The sequence below is a fragment of the Chelonia mydas genome, chromosome 2, assembly GCF_015237465.2.
Source record: "Chelonia mydas isolate rCheMyd1 chromosome 2, rCheMyd1.pri.v2, whole genome shotgun sequence".
Classification (NCBI taxonomy): domain Eukaryota; kingdom Metazoa; phylum Chordata; order Testudines; family Cheloniidae; genus Chelonia; species Chelonia mydas.
In genome coordinates, this window is record NC_057850.1 from 1,895,073 (window position 1) to 1,920,499 (window position 25,427).

Consider the following 25,427-nt stretch of genomic DNA (forward strand, 5'->3'; position numbering starts at 1 on the left):
ACAAAGTGGGACTGTTCTTAATGTTTTCTCTGAATACTGGGTGGGTGCCTCAGTTTCCCCTATGCATTTCTTAAGTATCTAGTAGTGGGATAAGGGTGCGTGATTGTTGCAGAGCCTTAGAGGGCAGATGTGATGCTGTCTGCACAGAGAATGGCCGACACCCTGTCTCCAGGCAACTGATGGCCTGGGCCCCTCCCCTGCAAGGTGCCATCTGAAGGTGTTGGAGAACAAAGAGATCAGGTGGTCTCCTTGCCTGGGAGAGAGACAAAGGCCAGAGGAGGGGCTGGAGGGAATTTCAGTTTGGAGCTGGCTGGGGAAACGGAGGGAGGCCCAGCACCGGGGTCTGGGCTCCCTGCCCCACAAGATGGACTTGACTGAGGGGGTCCTGTTGTCTGTACCTACAAGCTCTGTTTTGAACTGTGTTCTTGTCATCTAATAAACATTGTTTTACTGGCTGGCTGAGAGTCATGGTGAATCGCAGGAAGTGGGGGTGCAGGGCCCTGTCTCCCGCACACTTCGTGACAACTGGTGGTAGCGATGGGATGAACTGCACCCCGTGGATGGCGCTTCCTTCAGTAAGTGACTGGGAAGCAGTTAAACGAAGGGGGATTAATGAGGACCAGACATGCTGAAGGCTCAGAGAGGAGCGGTTTCGGGGGTCAAAGAAGCTACACAACCCCTGGGAGTGTATAACTAGTGAGAAGGACTGTTGCAGGAACGGGGTCCCCCTGGGGACCGCGGTGAGCAATTCCAGGGGCAGAGGAGTCTGCGGCTTGACCCTGGGAGAGAGGAGGACTGTTGCAGGAACAGGGTCCCCTTGGTGAGTGGTTCCAGGGACAGAGGAGCCTGTGGCTTGACCCTGGGGAGAGGTGGTTACCTGGAGAAGGGCTGGCACAGCAGGGGTTCTTCCTGGAAATTGTGGGGAGCTGAGAGCACACAGGCCTGCGAGTCCACAGCAACTTGGGAACGGCGGGAAGATGTATAACCATCTCCTTAGAGGGACCTGGTAGAGCTGTGCAAGCAGAGGGGGCTGCGCATTGGAAAGCTCACCAAAGAACAGCTGATTGCCCAGCTGGAGGAGGAGGATCACTCAGAGGAGCTGATCCCTGTCCCTGAAGGAAGAAGCCCAGCAGATCCAGCGACGGGCACCGGTGTCTGTCCCGGCTGGAAGGGGTCAGACTCCGAGGCCCCTCCTCCCTATGGATAGGGGAGGGACTGGAAGGAGCCCGGTGAGCACCGGGGGCACCGTGACCCCCGCGGCCAGCAGGGGGTCCTCACGGCGGAGCTCCCCATCGCTGGAACTGAGGCAACCACCCAATATTCAGAGAAAACATTAAGAACATTCCCACTTTGTCACACCAGGTCAATACTCCCCACTCTGTCACAGAGGGATCTGCAATCTGCTCCTTGTTACATACAGCGGCTATGGCCGTGGGGCTCTGGGTGAGGTGCCAGCTGCCCTGGGCCAGGAGAAGCCTGGCATTGCCCCTGCATTACACCCCCTGCGTCTCTCTCTGTAACACATGAATGTTACCCGGACACAGCCAGCCCGAGAACCCAGCCTGCCATTGCTGACCTTTCTGCACCTCCCGCAGGGAGCTGCTGACAACCGTCCACCACTTCTGTGCCTCCCGCTCATCTTCGAAGTGAAACACCATCGGGTTGTCTGAGCTGCTAAGGACCGTCAGCTCGTGGCACGAGGTGTTCTTCACCGAGTACGAGATGTCTTTGAGGTTATACTCAGCAATGCTCTGGGGACAGACCAAGGAGAGGGTCATGAGGCCACCCTGAGGCATGAGCAAGGCAACATGCCTTCCCCCTCCCCGCCACATACACACTGCTCTCTGGCCCCCGTCTTTGGCCAGGGCTCCAGTAACCTGGGACATTCCAGAGACCCTCTGACCAGGTGTTAAGGGCTGATGCTGTACTACGTGCTTAAGAAAACTGCTGCAAGTGAAGTTAAGCAAGTGCCTAAAGTCTGCAGGATCACGGCCAACAGCAGCTCCATCCCGAGAAGCTTCCATGCTGAGCGTACGTGAGGACGTGATACCAAAATACTGGGCAGTGCACAGCTCACACGTTACCAAAACAGAAGTGCTCTGCAATCCTCCGCCTGTCCTGCACCACCTCAGCCCAAGGTCTCTCACAGGAGCGTATTTCAGCAAGACGCAGCTGGCTCCATCACCACAGAGTGAGAACACCACCCACTGCCACTTCTATTTGCCATCCTCTTGGCACAACAAAACCACAACACGCATCTAAAAAGAGCGAGACCTAGAAATGCCCTGTGCAGTGGCTCTTAGAGGAGACCTCTCCCCCAACCCCCAGGCCCCTCTGTAACAGGGTGGCCTTCCTCTATAAGGGCCACAAGGCCTGGGGCTGGCCAGCCCTGTCCAGTTAGCCCCACCTGTGCCATAATATAGTTCCCTCCCAGGACTAATTGGGGTCAGGTGACAGCCTGAAACACCTGGGCCTCATAACAGGGCCCAGAGAACTCAGTTTGGAGGAGGAGGAAGCCTGGGGGCAAGTTGAGTGGCTGTGGAAGGTCCTGAGGGAAGGGCTGGAAGAAGGAGGGGACTCTGGGAAGCAGCATGGGAGTCAGCCCTCTACCCCAGAGCAGAGACTTCAAGGTAGTCCAGAGCGGAGTCTGGAGGTGGGTGGAAAGAAGCCCAGGCAGGGCAGAAGAACCTCTGCTTGTCTGGACTCGTATTACTTTGGAAGGGAGCTGGAACTTCAAGTGACTGAGCCACGTGAATCTCCCAGACAGACAGAAAACCCTAGTGAGGAGAAATTGAGGAGGTTTGCAGTGCCACGTTCTGCCAACAGGGGGTGCTACAATTAAGGCCAAAGCAGACTGCAGAGTGCCACAGGAATCTCATTACAGTGGGTGACAATAGAGCAGATGAAATTCAGTGTTGATAAATGCAAACACAAGAAAGCACAATCCCAACTCTACATACAAAATGATGGGGTCTAATTTAGCTGTTCCCACTCAGGAAAAAGATCTGAGAGTCAGTGTGGCTAGTTCTCTGAAAACATCCACTCAGTGTGTAGTGGCCGTCAAAATAAGCGAACAGAAAGTTAGGAACCATTAGGAAAGGGATAGATAATAAGACAGAAAATACCACAATGCTGCTATATAAATCCATGGTATGCTCACACCTTGGACACCGTGTGCAGGTCTCGTTGCCCCATCTCAAAAAAGATATATTAGAATTCGAAAAAGTGCAGAGAAGCGCAACAAAAATGACAGGGGGATGGAATGGCTTCCGTCTGAGGAGAGATTAAAAAGGCTGGCGTCGTCCAGCTGGGAAAGAGACGGCCCAGGAGGGAAGTGACAGAGGTCTATACAATCATGCCTGGGGTGGAGAAAAAGTGTGATTTACCCCTTCACCTAACAAAAGAGCCAGGGGTCACTCAGTGAAATTAACAGGCAGCAGGTTGAAAACAAAAGCAAGTACCCCTTCACACAACACAGTTATCCTGCGGAATTGCTTGGCTGGGGATGGCGTGAAGGCCAAAACTACAACTGGGTTCAAAAAAGAACTGGGTAAGTTCCTGGAGGATAGGTTCATCAATGGCTTTTAGCCCCATGCTCTGGCTGTCTCTCAACCTCTGACTGCCAGAAGCTGGAACTGGATGACGGAATGGATCACTCAAATTGCCCCGGTTACTGTTGGAAGACAGGATACTAGGCTAGATGGACCATTGGTCTGATCCAGTATGGCCATTCTTTGGTTCTAGCCACATCTATGACAGCGTCTCCTGTTTGTCGGACTGTCCATGTCCGGTCATCCTCTCTTCTGTCTAACCTGAGACTGAACTCCAGGGGGCAGGGACCTCATGTCTATAGCCTGTGACGGCCCATGCACAGCCACGGCCCAATATAAATAACTTGTCTGGAAAGTCTCACTAGTCTAGCCTTACTTCAGGTTAAAGCTACCCCTGGTGAAAGCCAGGCAGCTCTGGAGAGCTAGCTGTCCCTGCTGTCTCTCTCAGAAAGGGGAGAGGAGCTCCGCAAGGCCTCACTGCTTTCCAGATCCACCAACAGGCCATGCATTGCCTCTCACAGCTCAACCAGGGACAAGACAACAGGAGGGCAGTGCAGGCACCCAGCTGCGTTAGGATTTAATGCTGCATGTAAAAATGGGGGAGGCGAAGGAAGTTCAAGGGACATTGTCTGTTTTTTCTTGTTTTAAGTTTCACTTTCTGTATTAAACACCCCCTGCCCCAACAGTTACTAGAGTTGAACATTTGAATGTATTCCTCCCCCCAGCAATCCACGAAGCAGGGGTTTTCTGTTTCTTCTCAGTTGGGCCCATGAAATTAGACCCAGGCCATTTCACTTTCTGGCTCTTGCATGCAAGCCCAATGCTGGAGCCTCAGCCACCACGGATGCAGGTGGGGGAGATTAAAAGGAGGAGTGACCTGGGTATTTGCTACTGTACTTGGTGAGTAACTGGAAGCTGTATCGTGCCTGAGCCAATGAAAAGCCAGAGAGAGCTATCAATGACAGCCACACGCACAGCACTTGGCAGCAGGATCCTTACAGTGAAGCCGTGACCCAGAAGAGTGGGCAGGAAGGAGACCTCCTCTGAGGAGTGTCAGAATTCACACCCCATGCAGTATGACTAAGGGAACTGTCAGGATGAGCACATGGCTGTCCTTCCTCATCCAGCCTCCTGGCTGCTTGTTACACCTGCTCCTGGAGCCGCCTCAAAGAGGAGACTAAGTGCTGGGGGGCAGGAAGCTCGTCTGTCCATTTGCTGCGTTAAGGACCCAGCGCACCTCTGGGTGCTATAAAGGGCAGGGAGTCCTGAGATCATTTCTATCTGCCTCTTAAGCAAAGTCTGTTGTGACGGCTGTAAAACCTGGCAAAGGCCCAAGACAGGGATCCTCCCAAGAGGAGATGGGCAGGTCTCCAACCTAGCAGGAGCTCTGAGCAGGACAGAGGTCAGATATGGGAGAGGAAAGGGCCTGTGGTTGGAGGGAGTGGCTTGAACTGGCTGTGAGAGGAGAGAAGCCCTGCTGAGTTGGCCAGGCTGCAGGTAAAGGTCTGGGAGCGGTGAGCTACCCTTCCAAACCAGGTCCGGTCTGAGTGTTACCCGGTGGTTCCACAGCCTGGCTGTGCTTGTAGTGGGCGTGGGGCTTTCGTGAAGTGCCCTCACATGTCTTTACGTTCACTCCCAATCCCATCAGCAGAGGAGAAAGTCATTTGCCACTTGCTTGCAGCACTGGAGCCAGGTTCACTGCCCTGCAGCCTGACACGGCAATGTCACCAGCCTGATGTGTTGCACAAGCCAGGAAAACCTGTTTCTTTAAAAGGGCAGATGACCCAAGTGCCATTCTGGGGCGGGCGCTGGGCTACGCTGACTCAGCCTGTGCATTTCGGCTTAGAAAGGGGGGCACTGTTAAGCCTAAGATGCTACAAAGGAGGGTTTTTAGTGCACTCTCCTGCTCGTCCTGTAAATAACAGTCCAGTAGCAGCCTTACAGCCCGAGGGAAAATACCCCCAGCCAGCGTTCTGCTGACGCAAACCCACCCACCCACCCTGGAGGTCAGCTGTACCAAGAGATGGGGTAGGGAAGGGGATTCACTTAAGAGGGCTCTTTTTTGAAATCCAATCCCAGACAGAAGCGAACTTGTCCAGAGTCCCCAGCTAAGCGATCAGAGGGGGAGACCGAGCCAGCGGAAGTACAAAATGAAGCTTGTCTCCTTTCCATTCACCCCCGCTGGAAATACTGCAACACCCTCTACTAGGGGATGTCCCTTGCCCTCTATAATCCAGCACAGACACGAGTCAGGCGTGCAGCAGAGAGCAGGCTCCTGTCTCATGGAAGGTAAGGGGCTGCACAGACACAGCTAAGCTACCAACGCAGCACAGACAGCAGCGAGCAGGGAAGGTGACATGACCTCAGCTTGCCCAGCCTAGGGAACGTTTCCAGTGAAAGCTGAGAGGCCCTGGCCTTTACCAGATCACACTTCCTGTAGCAGCCTCCACACACTCAGCAGTGTCCAGAGAGCCCCCCCCACACCAATGGAAATGGAGAGCTTAGAGAGAGGGAGGGACTTGGAGGCAGATGAGCATCAGGCAGATGAGACAGCATAAAGGAAAGCACCCCTCCACTGAGAATCCCAGGGGCCCTCTGCCCCTTTTAGGGCACCCCTCCATGGCACTAGCCCTGTGCACATCCACCAGAGGGAGCACTAGCGCAGACAGGGCACAAGCATTTTTACCTCCTCTGCCCACACTAGCGCTCAACATGACAATACTAGTGGGGTGGGGGCGATTTCCTATCAAACACCAGTGCGCACGAGGCGAGCGGGGCAGGAGCCCCAGTCTGGAGCAGAGCAGTGCAGGGGAGGCAGGTGGCTAACTAGTTCCAGGCAAGCAGAGCAGGAAGACAGAGCTCTGGGAACAGGAGGAAGCTGTTTGATTGTATTTGGAGACAGGAGGTCAGGGAAGCGGAGAGAAGAGGTGAGGGGAGAGTGGACAGGATGCCCTGGCAGAGGCTGGAGGAGAGGTGGTCCTGCTCCCGGGCTCCAGCATCCTGGACCACCTGGAGTTGAGGGTGGGGGATTTAGGAAGAACGAGAGGGAATCCCAAAGCCCCCTTTACTGCTGGAGTCAGCTCTTTCGCAGCTGACGTCCCGTGGGAATGCCAGTGTGGATGTGCACGCGCCAGCACGAGGGGCACATCTGCCCCCAGACTTGGGGCTTCGGCAGCAGTGAGGCAATCACCCTGAACGGGGATCTCCTCAGGAGCCATGGTTAGGGCGGATGCCCCGGCGTGTCCCAGTGACAGACAGACTGTCACGGGAGTGTTATGTGTCTCATGCTAGCACCTAGAGCCCTAGTCATGGACCAGAGCCCACTGCACTAGGCACTGTACAAACAGACCAAAGAGAGAGTCCCTGGCCCAAAGAGTTATAACCTAAGGATAAGATGAGACATTAGGTGGATACAGACAGACTGACGGACGAGGAGGAAGAAACAACAAGAGGACATTGATCAGCATAAGCTGTGCCCTCAGCACATCATGCCCCACCTGTCAAGTATTTTGTAGGCATCAGGACAAAGGAGAGCATTAAGGATGTGGAGGAGGAAATGAGGTAGCTTTACAGATGTTTACAGGAAGCTCCTCCCCAGAGTGAAGGGCAGCACAGGAGAAAGCAGGAAGGGGCTTGTTTGAAAATTCAACAAGCAGGTGATGGAGGCTGGAATCCTGAGCTGACTGGAGGCAGGACTCAACCTTTCAGTACTGACTGAGAGGTGACAGGTAGTATGGGGACAGTCGAAAGGCCCTGAAAATGTAAACAAATAGCGTATGGTTGATGAGCTAGAGAAGGAGGAGCCAGTGTAAGCATGCAGGTGGGTGGTGACACGGTCAGAGCTCCGGGCTGGGACAACGATCCTGGCAGCAGCATTTTGAGTGGACAGGAGCAGGGCAAGACTTCATGTGTGACAGCCAGAGAGAAGGCGGCAGTGAGAGAGGAGATGGTGAGAGCCTGGGTAAAAGTTTAGCTGTGTGGATGGAGAGGAAAGGCTGGATCTTAGAGACACGATGCAGAAATGTTGTGCGTGATCTGTACAGTCTGGACGCGAGGCTCTAGAGAGAGGTCTGAGTTGAAGATGACACCCAGGTTACGGGCCTGCATGACAGGCAGAATGGTAGTGTTGTCCACAGTCATCAAGGAAGGAGGTAGCAGGGAGGGTTTGGGGAAGGGTGGAGATTAAGAGCTTAGATTTAGCCAAGTTGAGCTCGAGCTGCCAGCTAGATAGCCAATGTAATAAGATGAGGCCCTGAAAAATAAACCCTTGGTATCAGAGGCCCGGTATGAGACCTAAGGCCTGAGCTAAAGTAATGGTCAAGACTTTGCTGACATAAAGCAAAGTTAAGCTGTGAGCCAGAGGCAGGCCCTGCTCACAGACGCTGGCAAGGAAAGGGCTGATGTTGCATAAGGATATGCTGTTGCATAAACCTATATCTAAAGTGCACTGGATACCAGAGCCATACACAAATGGTACAAGAACATTCTTATACCATCCACATAGATAACAAGGACAGGGGCAAAAGGCTACGATGATGGATAGAGTTGTTTTGTTCTAACCAACGTGTACAAGGTGAGAGGCAGCACCTTACTGCGTAGAAGGGTGGTGCATTGTTACGTAAAGGGGTTGCACCTCAATACGTCAGGAGTGTTATGTAACTCGTTTGTACCTGTGTATAAGAATACATCCCTGGGTCCGGCCTAGGGGGCAGTGGAGTGTCCCACCCCTGACTGAGCTGTGTCCATTACAGGGGGCACATATTCGTAGTACGTCCTGTAGAGTCTATAGGGAACTATCACTGTGTTTCATTGGACAATAAACCGGGCCAGGTGCCTTCGTACCTTACCAGAGTCTGTGGTCTTTGGGGGTTCTCTCGGGGTCTGCTGTGTCAGCCTTCTGCGCAGAGCTGGGGCAGCACACAGAGGGAACACGCACGCAGCCGACTGTTATCATCAGTTTGGGGGAGGGATAGCTCAGTGGTTTGAGCTTTGGCCTGCTAAACCCAGGGTTGTGAGTTCAATCCTTGAGGAGGCCATTTAGGGATATGAGGCAAAAATTGGGGATTGGTTCTGCTTTGAGCAGGGGGTTGGACTAGATGACCTCCTGAGGTCCCTTCCAACCCTGATATTCTATGATTCTATGATCATCGAACAAGAGCAGAGCACCACACCGGTAGCTACTGACAACGTCCATAAGAAGAGATCACAGAGACAGGCCAAGATTTCAGTTTGGATAGAGGGAAACAGGTTTGGGGCAGAGAGGTAGATGTCAGTCCTCAGCATACAGCGGGGAGGCTGAATTTGTGTTTGCAGATGAGGTTACCAGAGATAAGGTACAGAGGGAGGCAAGATGGGGACCAAGGACAGAGCCCACTGGAACTTCCACAGAAAGCTGCAGGCGGATGAGGAGGATCCCCCAAAAAACACGCAGAGGGAGTGATTAGAGAAGCAGGAGAAGACAGTCATGGAAGCCAAGGGAGGACATGATTTCCAGAAGTGCACGGACAACTGAGCTGAAGGCAGCCAACAGGTCAAAGAGAGGAAATGACTGTTCTGAGCTTTAGCTAGGAAGAGGTCATGAGAGACTTTGGGAATGCTGTTTCAGTGGAGAGTAAGGGGCAGAAGAGAGAGGAAAGGGTTTAACTCGGGAAGCTCTTCAGACTGAGGTATCCAGGGCTGGCAGAGATGGGGGAGGAGTCAGTCAGTGCAGAGGGAGATGGAGTCAGGTGGCATCTCCACAGAAACGATGTGATGGTTGAAGCTGGGAAAGTTCAAGTCCAAGTCGGTGCTCCCAGAGGAGAGGAAGAGCGAAGATGGAGCCTTCTGACAGCACGCAGCTATCAGCACTCAGAGCTGAATGAGTAAAGCCTCCATCAGAGAGTTAAAAGGAGAGGTTAGAAAGGTGAGTTACAGCAGGAGAGGTGAGTGCTGTGGACACTGGCCTCTTGGCCGAGGCATTCATGGAAGACAATGGCCAAGATCTTGGTCCGTATCTTTAATGTGCTCCATGGCCTGGGCCCAGCGTAGCTAAAAGAGCCTAACGTTCCGGGATGAAGACCACAGTCGACAGCTCCACTCCTCTGGCACAATGGACTCTCTGCAATAAGGGTAAAACTCGCCTGTGCAGGAGACAGAACTTTCTCTGGGCCAGCCTGAGCCTGTAGCCTGAACTCCCCCACAACACACGGACCATCCTAAACCTCCCCACCTTCCACTTCAAGAGTCAGGCACATTTCTCCAACCGGCCTTTGCTGGCAGACACAGAGCAGTGAATATGCTTAAACTACCAAAACAAAGCACCCTCCTGCACACACTTCTCCCCTGGGGAGAGGATGAGAGAACACACACCCCAGAACAGAGGCTGGTCGTGTCGTTTCATACAAGGCACTCAGACCCTACAGGCATGAGCACGGCATAAGAACGGACATACAATACATGTCAGGCTGGGACCCAGAAGGATGTGAGGGGCAAGAGATGGAAATATGACGTTCCTGTTTACCTAACAGAACTCTGCTTCTCCGATGCAAACGCAGCTCCTTCTCCTCACCAGCCTTGCCGTACACTGGGGGTGAGACAACCCTTCAGAATTCCCGTCCCACCAGACATCATCCTGTACAACGGCCAGGAACTCAATCCCCTCAGTCAGAAATCCACACAAACCTCTGTTCTCACACACAGCGGAGACGAAGGACTTTATCACCTGAATTATTTTGCAGAACCCCTCAGGGCTGCCTCATCCTGAGTTACTGTACGTGATCCACAGCCATACACAGGTGGGAGGAATGTATTTCTAGCCCAGCCTTGAAGCAGAGAATGGCTGCTGCCCATGACGCTCACAGGGAAACCTGACAAGTGTTTGTAAAGATTGTGTGTAAACATGGACACTTGTGACCAGTGATGGGGGAACACCACTGGCCTCTGGAGGCCTCCCATCATCCCCAGAGCTGGGAGAGTGCAGAGCTGCCTTCCACACGGTCCCCAGTCGCTGCCTCGCCTGCCTTGGAGGAACCGAAGGCTGAGAAGAGAGTTCAGGCTCCAGGGTCTATTCAGTCCTTGGCTTTTCTGCTGACACTGCCAACAAGGGGGTCAGCGGGGGCCAGTCTAGGCGGGTCCCTGCTGGGGGCATCAGCTCCATGGGGCTAGTCCCACATGGGACCCCTAAGCAGCCACAGGATGGGAGATTTCAGTCATGAAATCCTCTTCTGGAAGCAGGGTCAGTAACCAGGTTCGGGCGGCACAGACCTGTGTAACTCCTGCCTCAAAAGCAGCCGAGCAAACGGGGCCCCTTCCTTCGGGGGGGGGGGGGGGGGGACGAATGGCGGGCCCCACCGGGGTGCAGAAACCCCAATGCTGAGGCAGAGAGAGAGGGGCTGGGATGGGGGAGCTGGCGCTGACTGACCCGGGAGAGGAGGGGGTAACTGTCCTCTTCAGACCCTTCCGGCCACAACCCCTGTAACCTCCAGTACCTGCCCTCTCCCCAACCCCTCAGTGCTTACCCCCTTCCTAGCTCCCTCAGTACGCGTCCCCACCCAGGCCCTCCGCTTCCTACCTCAGTCTCCCCCCACCCTCTGTTCTTATTGCCCCCCAGCCTGCCTTGCCCCCACCCAGACCCCCACCCCTCAGGTCATACCCCTCCAGTTCTTACCCCCCTCACCCTGAACCCTTTGCCCCACCCCCTCAGGTCATACCCCACCCAGCCCCCCAGCTTCTTACCCCCCCCCCCGACCCTGACCCCCTTTGCGCCACCCCCCTCAGGTCATACCCCGCCCAGCCCCTCAAGTTCTTACTCCCTTCTCACCCTGACCCCTTTGCCCTACCCCCCTCAGGTCATACCCTGCCCAGCCCCCCAAGTTCTTACCCCCTCCTCACCCTGACCCCCTTTGCCCCACCCCCTCAGGTCATACCCCAGCCCAGCCCCCCAGGTTCTTACCCCCTCCTCACCCTGACCCCTTTGCCCCACCCCCTCAGGTCATACCACACCCAGCCCCCCAGGTTCTTACCCCCCTCCTCACCCTGACCCCCTTTGCCCCACCCCCCTCAGGTCATACCCCGCCCAGCCCCCCAAGTTCTTACTCACTTCTCACCCTGACCCCTTTGCCCCACCCCCATCAGCTCATACCCCGCCCAGCCCCCCAAGTTCTGACCCCCTCCTCACGCTGACCCCCTTTGCCCCACCCCCCTCAGGTCATACCCCGACCAGCCCCCCAAGTTCTTAACCCCTCCTCACCCTGACCCCCTTTGCCCCACCCCCTCAGGTCATACCCCACCCAGCCCCCCAGGTTCTTACCCTCCCTCCTCACCTGGACCCCCTTTGCCCCACCCCCTCAGGTCATACCCTGCCCAGCCCCCCAAGTTCTTAACCCCTCCTCACCCTGACCCCCTTTGCCCCACCCCCTCAGGTCATACCCCACCCAGCCCCCCAAGTTCTTACCCCCTTCTCACCCTGACCCCTTTGCCCCACCCCCTCAGGTCATACCCTGCCCAGCCCCCCAGGTTCTTACTCCCCCTCCTCACCCGGACCCCCTTTGCCCCACCTCCCTCAGGTCATACCCCGCCTAGCCCCCCAGCTTCTTACCCCCCCCTCACGCGGACCCCCTTTGCCCCACCCCCTCAAGTCATACCCCGCCCAGCCCCCCAGGTTCTTATCCCCCCTCCCGACCCTGACCCCCTTTGCGCCACCCCCCTCAGGTCATACCCTGCCCAGCCCCCCAGGTTCTTACTCTCCCTCCTCACCCTGACCCCTTTGCCCCACCCCCTCAGGTCATACCCCACCCAGCCCCCCAGGTTCTTACCCCACCTCCTCACCCTGACCCCTTTGCCCCACCCCCTCAGGTCATACCCTGCCCAGCCCCCCAGGTTCTTACCCCCTCCTCACCCTGACCCCCTTTGCCTCAACTCCCCTCAGGTCATACCCCACCCAGCCCCCCAGGTTCTTACCCCCTCCTCACCCTGACCCCTTTGCCCCACCCCCCTCAGGTCATACCCCGCCCAGCCCCCCAAGTTCTTACCCTCCCTCCTCACCCGGACCCCTTTGCCCCACCCCCATCAGGTCATACCCCACCCAGCCCCCTAGGTTCTTACTCCCCCCTCACCCGGACCCCCTTGCCCCACCCCCCTCAGGTCATACCCCGCCCAGCCCCCCAGGTTCTTACCCTCCCTCCTCACCCTGACCCCTTTGCCCCACCCCCCTCAGGTCATACCCCGCCCAACCCCCCAGGTTCTTACCCGCCCTCCTCACCCTGACCCCTTTGCCCCACCCCCTCAGGTCATACCCCGCCCAGCCCCCCAAGTTCTTACCCTCCCTCCTCACCCGGACCCCTTTGCCCCACCCCCATCAGGTCATACCCCACCCAGCCCCCTAGGTTCTTACTCCCCCCTCACCCGGACCCCCTTGCCCCACCCCCCTCAGGTCATACCCCGCCCAGCCCCCCAGATTCTTAGCCTCCCTCCTCACCCTGACCCCTTTGCCCCACCCCCTCAGGTCATACCCTGCCTAGCCCCCCAGGTTCTTACCCCCTCCTCACCCTGACCCCTTTGCCCCACCCCCTCAGGTCATACCCTGCCCAGCCCCCCAGGTTCTTACCCCCTCCTCACCCGGACCCCTTTGCCCCACCCCCTCAGGTCATACCCTGCCCAGCCCCCCAGGTTCTTACCCCCTCCTCACCCGGACCCCTTTGCCCCACCCCCCTCAGGTCATACCCCGCCCAGCCCCCCAGGTTCTTACCCTCCCTCCTCACCCTGACCCCTTTGCCCTGACCCCTTTGCCCCACCCCCTCAGGTCATACCCTGCCCAGCCCCCCAGGTTCTTACCCCCCCTCCTCACCCTGACCCCTTTGCCCCACCCCCCTCAGGTCATACCCCGCCCAGCCCCCCAGGTTCTTACCCTCCCTCCTCACCCTGACCCCTTTGCCCTGACCCCTTTGCCCCACCCCCTCAGGTCATACCCTGCCCAGCCCCCCAGGTTCTTACCCCCCCTCCTCACCCTGACCCCTTTGCCCCACCCCCTCAGGTCATACCCCGCCCAGCCCCCCAGGTTCTTACCCCCTCCTCACCCAGACCCCCTTTGCCCCACCCCCCTCAGGTCATACCCCGCCCAGCCCCCCAGGTTCTTACCCTCCCTCCTCACCCTGACCCCTTTGCCCTGACCCCTTTGCCCCACCCCCTCAGGTCATACCCTGCCCAGCCCCCCAGGTTCTTACCCCCCCTCCTCACCCAGACCCCCTTTGCCCCACCCCCTCAGGTCATACCCCGCCCAGCCCCCCAGGTTCTTACCCCTCCTCACCCTGACCCCTTTGCCCCACCCCCTCAGGTCATACCCCGCCCAGCCCCCCAGGTTCTTACCCCCTCCTCACCCAGACCCCCTTTGCCCCACCCCCCTCAGGTCATACCCTGCCCAGCCCCCCAGGTTCTTACCCCCCTCCTCACCCTGACCCCTTTGCCCCACCCCCTCAGGTCATACCCTGCCCAGCCCCCCAGGTTCTTACCCCCCTCCTCACCCTGACCCCTTTGCCCCACCCCCTCAGGTCATACCCCGCCCAGCCCCCCAGGTTCTTACCCCCCTCCTCACCCTGACCCCTTTGCCCCACCCCCTCAGGTCATACCCCGCCCAGCCCCCCAGGTTCTTACCCCTCCTCACCCTGACCCCTTTGCCCCACCCCCTCAGGTCATACCCCGCCCAGCCCCCCAGGTTCTTACCCCCTCCTCACCCAGACCCCCTTTGCCCCACCCCCCTCAGGTCATACCCTGCCCAGCCCCCCAGGTTCTTACCCCCCTCCTCACCCTGACCCCTTTGCCCCACCCCCTCAGGTCATACCCTGCCCAGCCCCCCAGGTTCTTACCCCCCTCCTCACCCTGACCCCTTTGCCCCACCCCCTCAGGTCATACCCCGCCCAGCCCCCCAGGTTCTTACCCCCTCCTCACCCAGACCCCCTTTGCCCCACCCCCCTCAGGTCATACCCTGCCCAGCCCCCCAAGTTCTTACCCCCCTCCTCACCCGGACCCCCTTTGCCCCACCCCCTCAGGTCATACCCTGCCCAGCCCCCCAAGTTCTTACCCTCCCTCCTCACCCAGACCCCCTTTGCCCCACCCCCTCAGGTCATACCCTGCCCAGCCCCCCAGCTTCTTACCCCCCCCTCACGCGGACCCCCTTGCCCCACCTCCCTCAGGTCATACCCTGCCCAGCCCCCCAGGTTCTTACCCCCCCCTCACGCGGACCCCCTTGCCCCACCCCCCAGGCTCTTGCCCCCTCGAGCCCCCCGCCCGCCCCCCGTACCACGCTCCGGCGGGCGTCCGTGTGGCGCAGGGCGAGGCGGAAGAGCGGCTCCCCGGCCGGCCCGGGCCGCACGCTGAGCTGCAGGCGGAGCAGCGCGTCCCCGGCGGCCGAGGCCCCGGCGGGCGGCGGCAGGAGGCCGAGCGGCCGCGCCGCCCAGACGCGCACGGACATGAGCACGGTGGGGGGCGGCGCGGGGCCGCTGGGGGGCCCGGGGGCCGGCGCGCCCGGCAGAGCCATCGCCGCCGAGCCGAGCCGAGCCGAGCCGAGCGGCCGCCGCACTTCCGCGCCGGCCGGCTGGAAACACGCCCCGGCCGCAGCGTTCCGGGCCGCGCGGGACACGGGGCGCGGGTGGGGCCGCGGGAGGCGGCTGGGGCGGGTTGGGGCAGTGGGGACGGGCAGCGGGCAGGTTGGGGCAGTGGGGACGGGCAGCGGGCGGGTTGGGGCTGTGGGGACGGGCACGGGCGGGCAGCGGGCGGGTTGGGGCAGTGGGGACGGGCACGGGCGGGCAGCGGGCGGGTTGGGGCAGTGGGGACGGGCACGGGCGGGCAGCGGGCGGGTTGGGGCAGTGGGGACGGGCACGGGCAGGCAGCGGGCGGGTTGGGGCTGTGGGGACGGGCACGGGCGGGTTGGGGCAGTGGGGACGGGCAGCGGGCAGGCAGCGGGCGGGTTGGGGCAGTGGGGACGGGCACGGGCGGGCAGCGGGCGGGTTGGGCAGTGGGGACGGGCAGCGGGCGGGTTGGGGCAGTGGGGACGGGCAGCGGGCAGGTTGGGGCAGTGGGGACGGGCACGGGCAGGCAGCGGGCGGGTTGGGGCAGTGGGGACGGGCACGGGCGGGCAGCGGGCGGGTTGGGGCAGTGGGGACGGGCAGCGGGCGGGTTGGGGCAGTGGGGACGGGCAGCGGGCAGGTTGGGGCAGTGGGGACGGGCACGGGCAGGCAGCGGGCGGGTTGGGGCAGTGGGGACGGGCACGGACGGGTAGCGGGCAGGCAGCGGGCGGGTTGGGGCAGTGGGGACGGGCAGCGGGCGGGCAGCGGGCGGGTTGGGGCAGTGGGGACGGGCACGGGCGGGCAGCGGGCGGGTTGGGGCAGTGGGGACGGGCAGCGGGCGGGTTGGGGCAGTGGGGACGGGCAGCGGGCAGGTTGGGGCTGTGGGGATGGGCAGCGGGCGGGTTGGGGCAGTGGGGACGGGCAGCGGGCAGGCAGCGGGCGGGTTGGGGCAGTGGGGACGGGCAGCGGGCGGGTTGGGGCAGTGGGGACGGGCAGCGGGCAGGTTGGGGCTGTGGGGACGGGCACGGGCAGGCAGCGGGCGGGTTGGGGCAGTGGGGACGGGCACGGGCAGGCAGCGGGCGGGTTGGGACAGTGGGGACGGGCAGCGGGCGGGTTGGGGCAGTGGGGACGGGCAGCGGGCAGGCAGTGGGCGGGTTGGGGCAGTGGGGATGGGCAGCGGGCGGGTTGGGGCAGTGGGGACAGGCACGGGCAGGCAGTACAGGGGGCTATGGGCATGTTGAACAGGCCACGGGCAGGTACGTGCAGCGGGACACGGCCGTGAGCGGGCACGTGGAGCTGGGCGGGCACGTGGAGCTGGGCATGACCCCGGGTGGGCAGTACAGGGGGCCCTTGGCATGTGTAGCAGGTCACGGACAGGCATGGGCCATGGCGCACAGGCTACGGGCAGCCACTGCAGTAGGTCATGGGCAGGTGCTTGCAGCGGGGCACAGGCCGTGTGGGGGCAGTGCTGTGGGCCACAGACACGTACAGCCAGTCACGGGCCGGCACATGCAGAGGAGCACAGGCCATGGGCGGACACAAGCCACAGGGCACTGCCCATGGGCGAGCAGTACAGTGAGCCACGGACGCATACCGGAAGCCTCAGGCAGCCTTGTGCAGAGGGGCACTAGCCACGGGCGGGCCGTACAGTGGGCCGCGGGCACGTACAGCCGGCCACAGCAGGCAGTGCAGTGGGGCAAGTCCATGGGTAGGCAGCACTTTGGGCCTCAGGTAGGCACGTACAGCTGGCCACAGGCAGGCGCATGCAGTGGGGCACAGGTCACGGGCGGGCAGTACAGTGGGCCACAGGCATGTACGCAAGGCCACCTGTGGGCACGTACATCCGGGCACAGGTCACAGGCGGGCAGTATAGTGGGCCATGGGCATGTACGCAAGGCCACCGGTGGGCACATACATCCGGGCACAGGTCACGGGCGGGCAGTACAGTGGGCCATGGGCATGTACGCAAGGCCACCTGTGGGCATGTACATCCGGGCACAGGTCACGGGCGGGCAGTATAGTGGGCCATGGGCATGTACGCAAGGCCACCTGCGGGCATGTACATCCGGGCACAGGTCACGGGCGGGCAGTATAGTGGGCCATGGGCATGTACGCAAGGCCACCGGTGGGCACGTACATCCGGGCACAGGTCACAGGCGGGCAGTATAGTGGGCCATGGGCATGTACGCAAGGCCACCTGTGGGCACGTACATCCGGGCACAGGTCATGGGCGGGCAGTATAGTGGGCCACGGGCACATGCAGCAGGCTACCTTTGCACATGTGCAGCGGGGCACAGGCCATGGGTGGATCGTACAGCATGCCTCAGGCAGACGTACAGCCCCTAGGGCAGAGACGTACGGGGGGCGCAGGACATGGACAGACACATACAGCAGGACACAGGTGCGCATGTACAGCCGGGCATAGGCCGCAGACAGGTGCAGTAGGGCACTTGCCTTGGTCTGACAGCAGGACACATTCCCAATACTTGCTGCACAGTTACCTTGGCACAAGGTCTCCCCATGTGCCAGAGCATAGCAGGGTTCCAGAAAAGATTGTTTAGATCACACCTCCAACCTCCCGTCTGCTGTGACGTCTACAAAACTCTTGACCGTGGTTCAGCTGCTGGAGGAGACCAGTGCCTGCCATGCTGACCACTGGCGGCTGAGTGTTTCCTTGGGCTTCCCTGTCACCTCGTGTCTGCCACATCGATATAAACTCTGGCTTTTAGTTCTGTTTGTACAGTGCTAGCACACTGGGGGCCTGGTCTGTGACTAGGGTCCTCGGTGCTACCGGAATACAAATAATAGCGAATTAGAACGTCCATGTAGCCCGGACTCAAATGCTCCTGCTTCGGGGTACAAACCAGCCACGGGCTGACAGGGTATAGGGAGTAGCTTTCTTCAGGGGCACGTTCACAGTTTCCAGCGCCAGAAGGGACCACTCTGATCAGCCTGTCTGACCTCCTGTGTAGCAGGCCAGAGGACTGCCCCGAAACAATTCCTTTTAAACTAAAGCAGATCTTTTTTAAAAAGTCCTACCTTGATTTAACAGTTGTCAATGATGGAGAAGCCACCACACCCCTTGGTAAATTGGTCCAATAGTTAATTACTCTCACTGTTAAAAATGTATACCCTATTTCCGATTTGAATTTGTCTAGCTTCAACTTCCAGACATTGGATCGTGTTAGACCTTCCTCTGCTAGATCAAAGAGCCCATTATGGTCTAGTTATTACTTAGTCCTGCCTTGCGTGCAGGGGATTGGACTAGATGACCTACTGAGGTCCTTTCTAGTCCTACGCTTCTGTGATTCTATGGTTATTAAATATTTGTTCCCCTGGTAGGTACTTATAGACTGTGATCAAGCCAGCCCTTAACCATCTCTTTTATGCTATAATAGATTGAGCTCCTTGAGTCTATCGCTATAAGGCAGGTTTTCTAATCCTTTAATCATGTTCATGGCCCTTCTCTGAACACACTTCAATTTTTCACCATCCTTCTTGAACTGTGGGCACTAGGCCTGGACACAGGACTCACACTGGTGCCAAGACAGAGGTAAAATAGTCTGTCTACTCCTACTCAAAATTCCCGTTTATGCATCCACGAATCATATAAGCCCTTTTGGCCAGAGCATCAGACTGGGAGCTCGTGTTCAGCTGATTGTCCACCATGACGCCCAACTCTTTTCCAGAGTCCCTGCTTCCCAGGATAGAATTCCTCATCTTGTGAGTATGGCTGTGACAGTCTGTATCCTTATGTTCACCCTTTTTACAAAGCTATAATAGATTTTGTACAAAGTATGTCTTATGAGGTACAATTTGGAAACTCATAGTGTGCTGATCATTATTGTCCTGGTAAAATATGTGTGACAACGTTGTTTGTAAAGTGATAAGACTCTACTATATAACATTACTAAGACATATTCCAAATTTAGAAGAGCAGGCACAAACCAGTTCCTCAAAGACAAAAGACAAACTGAGGCCTCAACCAGGTGTCAACAAAATCAAAATGGACTGTCACCTGGTAAAGTGGCCATTCTTTGGCAAGAAAAAGGATGTTAGTGAGAAATGTACATGTTGGCAGAGAAACAGCTGGAGGTTCCTGTCCCACAGACTGTCGTCTCCTGAACCTCAGCTGACTTTCAAAGAAACAGAGCTATAAGAAAGGGGAACGGCGGCGCCAAAATCTCTCTCCCTTCATTTCTACTCATGGCATCAACAACACCTGAAGGACAAGGAAATGAACACTGAACTGGGGGAGGGGTCCTGACTGAAAGGATTCCAGCCAGCAAGACAGCTAAGGTATGTGGTGAGAGAAACCTTTGCTTTGAATTCACATAGCTTGTTAAGTTAGGTATTAGATGCATTTTTCCTTTTATTTACTTTGTAGCCAATTCTGACTTTTATGCCTCATTATTTGTAATCATTTAAAATCTATCTGTAGTTAATAAATTTGTTTTTGAAGTGTCTGGGGTACTCCATCTGCGATAACAAGGTTTGTGCCTTTCATTTTCTATTAATGAAACAACGGACTTTCTATGAGCTTCTCTTGTCCAGGAGGGCACTAGGCAGTACCAGATGCACATTTCTGGGGAAAGTCTGGGACTGGGAGTTTGCTGCCGTTGCCTGTAAGGTAATTCAGGAGTAGCTGGCTAGAGCACTCATACAGTATAGCTGGGGGTGATTTACATGCTGGAGGCTGTGTGGACGGACCAGTAGTAGTGGCTGTCACAGCGAAGCAGTGTAAAAGGCACCCCAGGTTGGAGAATTAAGGGACACAGCTGTCCATTAGTCCAGATTGTACCCTGGGTAATGTGACAGTGACCTACAGTCTTAGTTCCTAGATGTCTGACCTCACATTTGGCCATTTAAAAATGCATCATGTTTGCTTGTGCCCAGCTTATCATGTGATCCAGAGCACTGTATAACTGACCTGTCCTCTTCATTATTTACTGCTCACAAATGTTAGTGCACAAATGTTTGCCCAGGGGTTCCTTGCACCTGCCTCTGAAGCATCTCTGACAGGCTACTGTCAATGACCGGCTACTAACCTACCAGGACCACGCTGGCTTTTATGAACTGCTTTGTCATTGTAATAAAAACATGAGAGTAGTTAATTGGCTAGCTTGTATGTGCACCACTGCCCAGGTCAAAGAGAAGAAGAACTGCTCCAGTGTGTGTCATGGGCCCTACGCTGGTCTCTGCTAAAGGAGATTCTTCTGTAACTCAAGTAGTAGGGGCCTATGCAGGAGGAACTAGGGCTCTCCTTGCTGTTACTGCAAAGTTGTGAGTAGCCACAGCATGTGCATGTTACAGCTGCATGTTCTCCATTAGGAGCTCACGGAGCTTGGCTGGGAAGCACGAAAGACCTGTCCAATGCAAGCCCTCAGAGTCAGCCTTGCAAACATTCATTCTTGCCTCTTTTGGTCTGGCAACATCAGAGGAAAATCATATTCGCTCAGTTGGGGCTGAAATCTCACACCTGCCCACCCCTATTTTCCCCAAGCAGGGTCATAACCCTCTTGATTTCTTGTTGGAAGAAAACAAAATAGGAAGTGCTTGGGCTTATCTCAACTGTGGGGTTTGACGGGGTATGCCAGGGTGCACAGCCCCCTACAGAGAGAGGGTTAATCATCTCTTCCCAGCCAGAGGAAGGAGTACAGCAGCAGTACAAATGGACATGAAATGAATACGCTGTCCTCAGGGAAAAGAATGTCTAGGTTCTGATTTGCAGAGTGTCAAGCTCCCATCTAAGTGCCATACAACAATTAAAGATCACACCGCGTGGCCGTTTTCTCACAGTTTCCTTTGTTCCTGAGGCCATTTCTGGGGGGTTGGCTTTTTTCATTTATTTTTTAAAATTCTTTCTTCCCTTCTACTTCTTCCCCTCTAACGTCCCCAGTTCTTGGCTGATCTGTTACTGGGATGTGTCATGTGGTCCTTATCAAAGAGGCGGGCCTTGCGTTCAGACTGGGACATGGTCAGGTTCATTTTCAGCTGCTCTCCTAGGTGTCCCATAGCCGGGTCCTGCCGCTCGAAATGCTGTGTTCCATGCACCTGTCTTATCTCAGTTCTTGGTTTAGTGTTCCTGTCGAGCGCAGCTGTCTGTGAGGCTCATAAGTGTCTGCATAGTTTTTGAAGCAGCTCACACCATTGAGTACCTTTTAAATCAGGACCTAACTTTAAATTCACCCTGGAAAGAGACAGCCAGTTAGCCAGCCCGCGTCTGTGCAGTCTGCACTCTGCTCAGACCTCTGTTGACTAACACAGCTGCTATGTGCTAAGTTTCAACTTCCTGATGTTACCCTATGGTGCAAAGGCCCTTATTCGAGAGCAAAGGGTGTGAGCTCCTACATCCTATGCCAGGGATAGGCCAGCCTGAGAGGCTAGGGGCTGGTATCAGCTGATGGAAAGGATGGGTCCCCCAAGGGGGGGAGAGGAGTTATTGGGCAAGAGGTGAAATAAGGGTGGGGAATTGATGGGGAATGTGTGGAACGGACCTGGGCGGGGACAGATCTGGCTGGTGGGTGAACCCCCCTCTGGGGAAGGGGTGGGGGGAAGCGGTGCCTAGGCTGCTCCTGTCAAGGTAAGGCGGACAGGCCCCTCCTTGGGTGCCGTGTGCCTAGGCTGCCCCTATGGGGGGTGCAGGGGCCTGGCCCCTCCCTAGGGTGGGGTGCCTAGGATGCCCCTATGGGGGGTGCAGGGGCCTGGCCCCTCCCTAGGGTGGGGTGCCTAGGATGCCCCTATGGGGGGTGCAGGGGAATGGCCCCTCCCTAGGGTGGGGTGCCTAGGATGCCCCTATGGGGGGTGCAGGGGCCTGGCCCCTCCCTAGGGTGGGGTGCCTAGGATGCCCCTATGGCGGGTGCAGGGGCCTGGCCTCTCCCTAGGGTGGGGTGCCTGGGATGCACCTGTGGGGGAATGCAGGGGACTGGCCTCTCCCTAGGGTGGAGTGACTAGGATGCCCCTATGGGGGGTGCAGGGGACTGGCCCCTCCCTAGGGTGGGGTGCCTGGGATGCCCCTATGGGGGGTGCAGGGGACTGGCCCCTCCCTAGGGTGGGGTGCCTAGGATGCCCCTATGGGGGGTGCAGGGGAATGGCCCCTCCCTAGGGTGGGGTGCCTAGGATGCCCCTATGGGGGAATGCAGGGGACTGGCCCCTCCCGGGAGCCGGGGCAGGGACACGCCCCCTGAAGCCTGTGTCCCCCTCCCCCCTGTGTCTCCCCGGCCGGAGCAGCGGGGCGAGGCCACCCGCACGGGACTGACAGCGGCTCCGGCTTTGTCCCAGCCAGCCAACCAGGGCCTGAGAAGCCGCAGCCAATCAGATGCAGCGTCTCTCCCGTCGGCAGGGGGGGCCTCTGAGTTTGATTTGCATCCGTTCTAGCCAATAGGAGGTTACGAGTGCGATGATTGGCCTTTCTCTCCTCCAATAGGAATGGGCGGACAGAGGGGGCAGCGGGTCAAACGCGGCTGGGGGGGCGGGGCTCTTGTTGTCGTCCGGCGCCTGAGGAGACGGGCCGGTGGCCGCCGCTAGCCAGGGGAGTGCGCGCTCCGTCGGTCAGTCGCTCCGGCCCGGTTAGCCGGGGACATGTCGAGGCGGGCGGAGGCCCGGCGGGCCGCGGCGAGGAGTCGGACGGCGGCCGGGGCGGAGGCGCCCTGCTCGAGCTTTCCCCGCCCGCTGTGCCGCTTACAGGCGCCCAGAGAGTGAGGGAGCCGCCGCCGCCGCGGGGAGACCGGCCGGGACTGAGCCAGCGAGACGCGAGTAGGTCCGTGCTCGACCCCTCGGAGCCGCGGGAGCCCGAGGACTACAACTCCCAGGCTGCAATGCGCCGCACGGGACAGGGCGGGCGGAAGCGGCTGGGCCCGGGGCGGCGCTTTGCATGCTGGGAGTTGTAGTCTTATCACTGGGCCTTAGGCTCCTGTGACGCACGGCGCGCTGGCAGGTGCATCCTCCCGCCGCCCCCCACCGTGAGGTTCGTAGCCTTCAGGGGCTGCGTTCCAGGGCCTCACGGCGTGGTGCATGGTGGGAGCTGTGGCCCCCTGGGGCTGCACCCCTGGAGGGAGGGGCTGGAGCGTTGCATGGTGGGAGCTGCGGACCTCCAGGCCCCAGGCGGTGTCCTCTGGGATGGAGCGCAGCATGCAGCTGGGAGCGCCTGGGGTGTGTATGGTGGGGGGGTGCTAGGGTGGGATGGAGCATTGCATGCTGGGAGTTACGGGGCTGCCATGGGTGGGTGCCTGCTTTGAGGTGTGCCTCAATCTGGATCTTGTGGCACTGTTGGGGTGGAAGGTCTCACGCCCCTTGCCTGCCACAGTGCAGTGAAATTTGCACTCGCTCTGGATTGTATCATCCTTGAGGTCAGTATCTCAGCATTGCCCACAGTGACTGCCCCCACTGACAGTATCCACAGACCAATTCTACTTGTCTCAAGAGTAGGTTTTATTGGTAAGTGACAGAGAGCGGAAAAACGTACATTCAAGGATAGGTACTACGTATGCTTGCTTATTCAGATACTAAGTGAAGCTTTGTTGGGTATTTATGTGGCCCTATCACCATGCTAGATAGGGAGGCTCTAAAGTTCAGCTACAAAGTTTTGCATGCCTCAGAAATCTTAGCTGACAGGAGAAAAGTATTCTCCCAGACTAAATGCTGCCTCAGCGTCCCTGCCAGTCTCCTGTCCCAAGGAAGTGTTCTGTCTTGCATCTAGGGAGACAGGGTACCTGTTATATCAGCTGCCAAAACCAATTTCTTCTGACCTCTGCTTCTCCCCAACAGGTATTGAGGTTGGGCAACATCCTTGTTAGATTGCCACTTCTGTTACCGTGGGCAGAGCAATCCTTCTTTTACTACCAATAAACACACCTAAGGCACATCTGGGACAAATCCCTGGATGTGCAGTGCCTGTAATTAGACTTAGTCACATGTAAGATATATGGTATATTTTATGGCACTGTTGGCTCAGAGCTATCCCTGCTTGATTGAGTTGGTTCCTTGGTTGTTAAACTTGACAGTAATGCATTTTAGGCACAGGTGTTTTTAGTAAAAGTCATGGACAGGTCACAGACAGTAAACAAAAATTCACAGCATGTGACCAGTCCGTGACTTGTACTATATACCCCTGACTAAATCTTGGGGAGGGGGGCAGCCTGGGGGTGCTCAGGGGAGGGGGTGGACTTGGGTGCTGTGAGTGCTTGGGGGAGGAGGGTGGCCCGGGGTGTGTGCGCCATGGGCCCTCAGGGGACGGGGCGACCTGGGGGATGGGGGCAATGCGCATGCTTAGGGAAAGAGGGGTGGCTGGGGGGTGCCCAGTGCCTGTGCTGGGCATGGGTGGTGGCCTGGGTCCCATGCTGGTGTTGTGGGGGAGGGTGGGCGATGGCGTGCGGCCCGGGACCATGGTGCTGGGTGGGGGCAGGTTGGCGGGGCTGACAAGCTCCCTACCTGGCTCTGCACGTCCCTGGAAACTGCAACATCCCTCATCCCCTAGGCAGAGGCGTGGCCACGCAGCTCTGCATGCTGCTTCCTCCCTGACCGCTGGCTTCGCAGCTACCATTGGCTGGGAACTGCGGCCAATGGGAGCTATGATGGTGGTGCCTACAGGCGGAGGCAGTACGCAGAGCTCCCTGGCCATGTCTCCCCCTAGGAGCCAAGGGATGTCGCTGCTTATGGGGAGCCCTCAACCTGTGCCGCGCCCCAGCCCCCACTCAAACTCCTCCCGCTGCTGGGGAGGGTGCAGTGGCCGGTACGGAGGTCACAGAAAGTCACGGAATCCGTGACTTCCGTGACAAACTCTCATCCTTAGTAATATGTCTTCAGGACCAGATAGTATTCGCCCAAGAGTTCTGAAGAAACTCACATTTGAAATTGCAGACCTACTCACTGTAGTATGTCACCTATCTCTGAAACAAGCCTCTGTACCAGATGACTGGAAGGTAGCAAATGTAATGCCAATTTTTAAAAAGGGCTTCAGCTGTGATTCTTGTCACTTGTAGGCTGGTAAGCCCAATGTCAATACCAAGCAAATTGTTAGAAACTATATTAGAAAACAGAATTATTAGGCAGACACACACACACACAATTTGATGGCTTTTGTAAAGGGAAGGAAGTTTCACTAATCTATTAGAATTATTTGAAGTTGTCAACAAACACATGAATAAAGCTGATTCAGTGGATAAAGTGTACGTGGATTTTCAGAAAGCCTTTGACAAGGTCACTCACGAAAAGTTCTTAAGGAAACTGAGTAGTCATGAGGAATCTCTTCTCATGGATCAGTAACTGGTTAAGAGATAGGAAACAAAGAGTAAATGTAAATTGTCAGTGTTCACAATGGAGAGAGGTAAACCATGGGGTT

General features: G+C 57.6%; 2 protein-coding genes across 7 annotated transcripts in view; one reads left to right on the forward strand and one right to left on the reverse strand.

Annotated features, from left to right (window-relative positions):
- The window catches only part of SHARPIN (SHANK associated RH domain interactor), a 47,303-nt gene extending 32,223 nt beyond the window's left edge, over window positions 1-15,080 (reverse strand). For both annotated transcript variants that reach the window (XM_043538917.1, XM_043538916.1), the window contains exons 1-2: window positions 14,824-15,080; window positions 1,577-1,751 (exon numbers count right to left, since the gene is read on the reverse strand). In XM_043538917.1, coding sequence (XP_043394852.1) covers window positions 1,577-1,751; window positions 14,824-15,060 — 412 coding nt within the window. In that variant the 5' untranslated portion in view covers window positions 15,061-15,080. The remainder of the gene's footprint in view (window positions 1-1,576; window positions 1,752-14,823) is intronic.
- Window positions 15,081-22,537: 7,457 nt separating this feature from the next.
- The window catches only part of MAF1 (MAF1 homolog, negative regulator of RNA polymerase III), a 33,853-nt gene continuing 30,963 nt past the window's right edge, over window positions 22,538-25,427 (forward strand). The window contains exon 1 of one of the 5 annotated variants that reach the window (XM_037891783.2): window positions 22,538-22,847. The gene's annotated coding sequence lies outside the window, so the exon portion shown is untranslated. Of the gene's footprint in view, window positions 22,848-22,955; window positions 23,437-25,427 lie in introns of those variants that run through there. The other 4 variants (XM_037891784.2, XM_043538919.1, XM_037891785.2 and 1 more) reach the window with 4 other exon arrangements.